The 1459-nt window shown below is 41.5% G+C and overlaps 1 protein-coding gene across 1 annotated transcript; it reads left to right on the forward strand.

The window, feature by feature from the left end:
* The first annotated feature begins 227 nt into the window (after window positions 1-227).
* Window positions 228-1253, forward strand: LOC115154881 (NADH dehydrogenase [ubiquinone] 1 alpha subcomplex subunit 2). The gene is made up of 3 exons (XM_029701567.1): window positions 228-380; window positions 842-948; window positions 1064-1253. Exons 1-3 carry the CDS (start codon window positions 277-279, stop codon window positions 1153-1155), a joined length of 303 nt encoding a protein of 100 aa, XP_029557427.1. The 5' UTR covers window positions 228-276; the 3' UTR covers window positions 1156-1253.
* Window positions 1254-1459: the final 206 nt, after the last annotated feature.

The raw sequence follows: 1459 nt of genomic DNA on the forward strand, positions 1-1459 counted from the left end.
AACACACCGAGTTTGTGATCAACTGTTACATAAGAGTTAGCATGTAGCTACATTTATAATCGCGGCTTGATTCATTTTGATGACAGAAATGACAATTGCTGCTCGATTTGTGGCCCTCTTCATCGATTGGTATAGGCTTGATGTTCTTCCTGGCCCGAATTTGACGTTCATCTTGAACGTGGAAAGTAATTGGTTCGAATTACAACACTTCTTTTAAGTGATTTGTTGTTGAGAGTGGGCGGGTTCAGGAATATTCACCCGAAGCAGAAAACCATCATGGCTGCTGCCGTAGTACGAGGTATTGGCTCTAACCTTGCTAAAAACCTTCGAGAGATTCGTCTACATTTGTGCCAGACATCGCCTGCGAGTCAAGGAGCAAGGTCATTTCTCAAATGTGACTGTAGTTATAGGTTCACGGAATCGAAATGTGTTAACCAATATTAGCATTTTCACCACAGCTATGTTAGGTACTTCGCTAGCGGTCACCGCGAGGTTCATAACTAGCAGAAGCTACAGGACTGCCAGGCAGGCTTTAACGTTGCTTGTACACATAGCAAGTTAGCAAACAATTGCAATCAGCTCAATTGCAGATCACGCACCTATCTAGCTAGATACAGCTCTACAACATTTTATATGATTTATTGTGATATTAATTCAACAGTATAAATCTAAAAGATGCCGCTTTATCAGTCAGCTGCACTGCGCTTTCCCGTTACAAGTGAGAGAATTGTCTCCCTTGTTTAATAGCTAGCTATTTCACTACAATGGAATGGTATGTGGATAGTAACTAGTATTATGAAATGGTGAAATAACTTTGTCACTGTTATTCCATGTTCTTCAGGGATTTTGTGGAGCAGCACTATGTGGAACTGAAGAAGGCAAACCCCACATTCCCCATCCTCATCAGGGAGTGCTCAGGTGTTCAGCCTAAGCTTTGGGCAAGATATGGTGAGAGCATTGTTTCAGTAGCTAGGTGATTAACATGTTTCACTGTATGCCAATTCAACTGCAATGTTTATGGCCATGTATTCATTTGGTTCTTTCAAATGTACCTGTTTTGCAGATTTTGGTAAAGAGAGCAGTGTGGCCCTTGACAATATGAACGTTGACCAAGTGGCTAAAGCGCTGGAGACAGTTGTGAAATCAAAAGCATGACCAATCCAGCTGCCCCGAAGACAGTGTTGATTTGTAAATTACATGTGTATCACATCTCTATTGCTCTTTTAATAAATCTGAGTGCTAACTTGTGACAAGCTGCTGCATTGACGTGTTCATTGTTTGTGTGTTCATGCGAATTTCATTCCATTCATAGGCATGTGAAGCTTTTAGGAGTGCTGATATTGGTAAGAAAATTATTTGATGTGCACCCAATACTGTCAAACTCAGAAGGTTAATGAAGCCCTGTTCTATGTACCCAATGGTCTGTCCGAGACAATGCGACCAGGCTATCCGCATTGCA

Source organism: Salmo trutta, chromosome 19 (genome assembly GCF_901001165.1).
Source record: "Salmo trutta chromosome 19, fSalTru1.1, whole genome shotgun sequence".
In the NCBI taxonomy this organism is placed as follows: Eukaryota; Metazoa; Chordata; class Actinopteri; order Salmoniformes; family Salmonidae; genus Salmo; species Salmo trutta.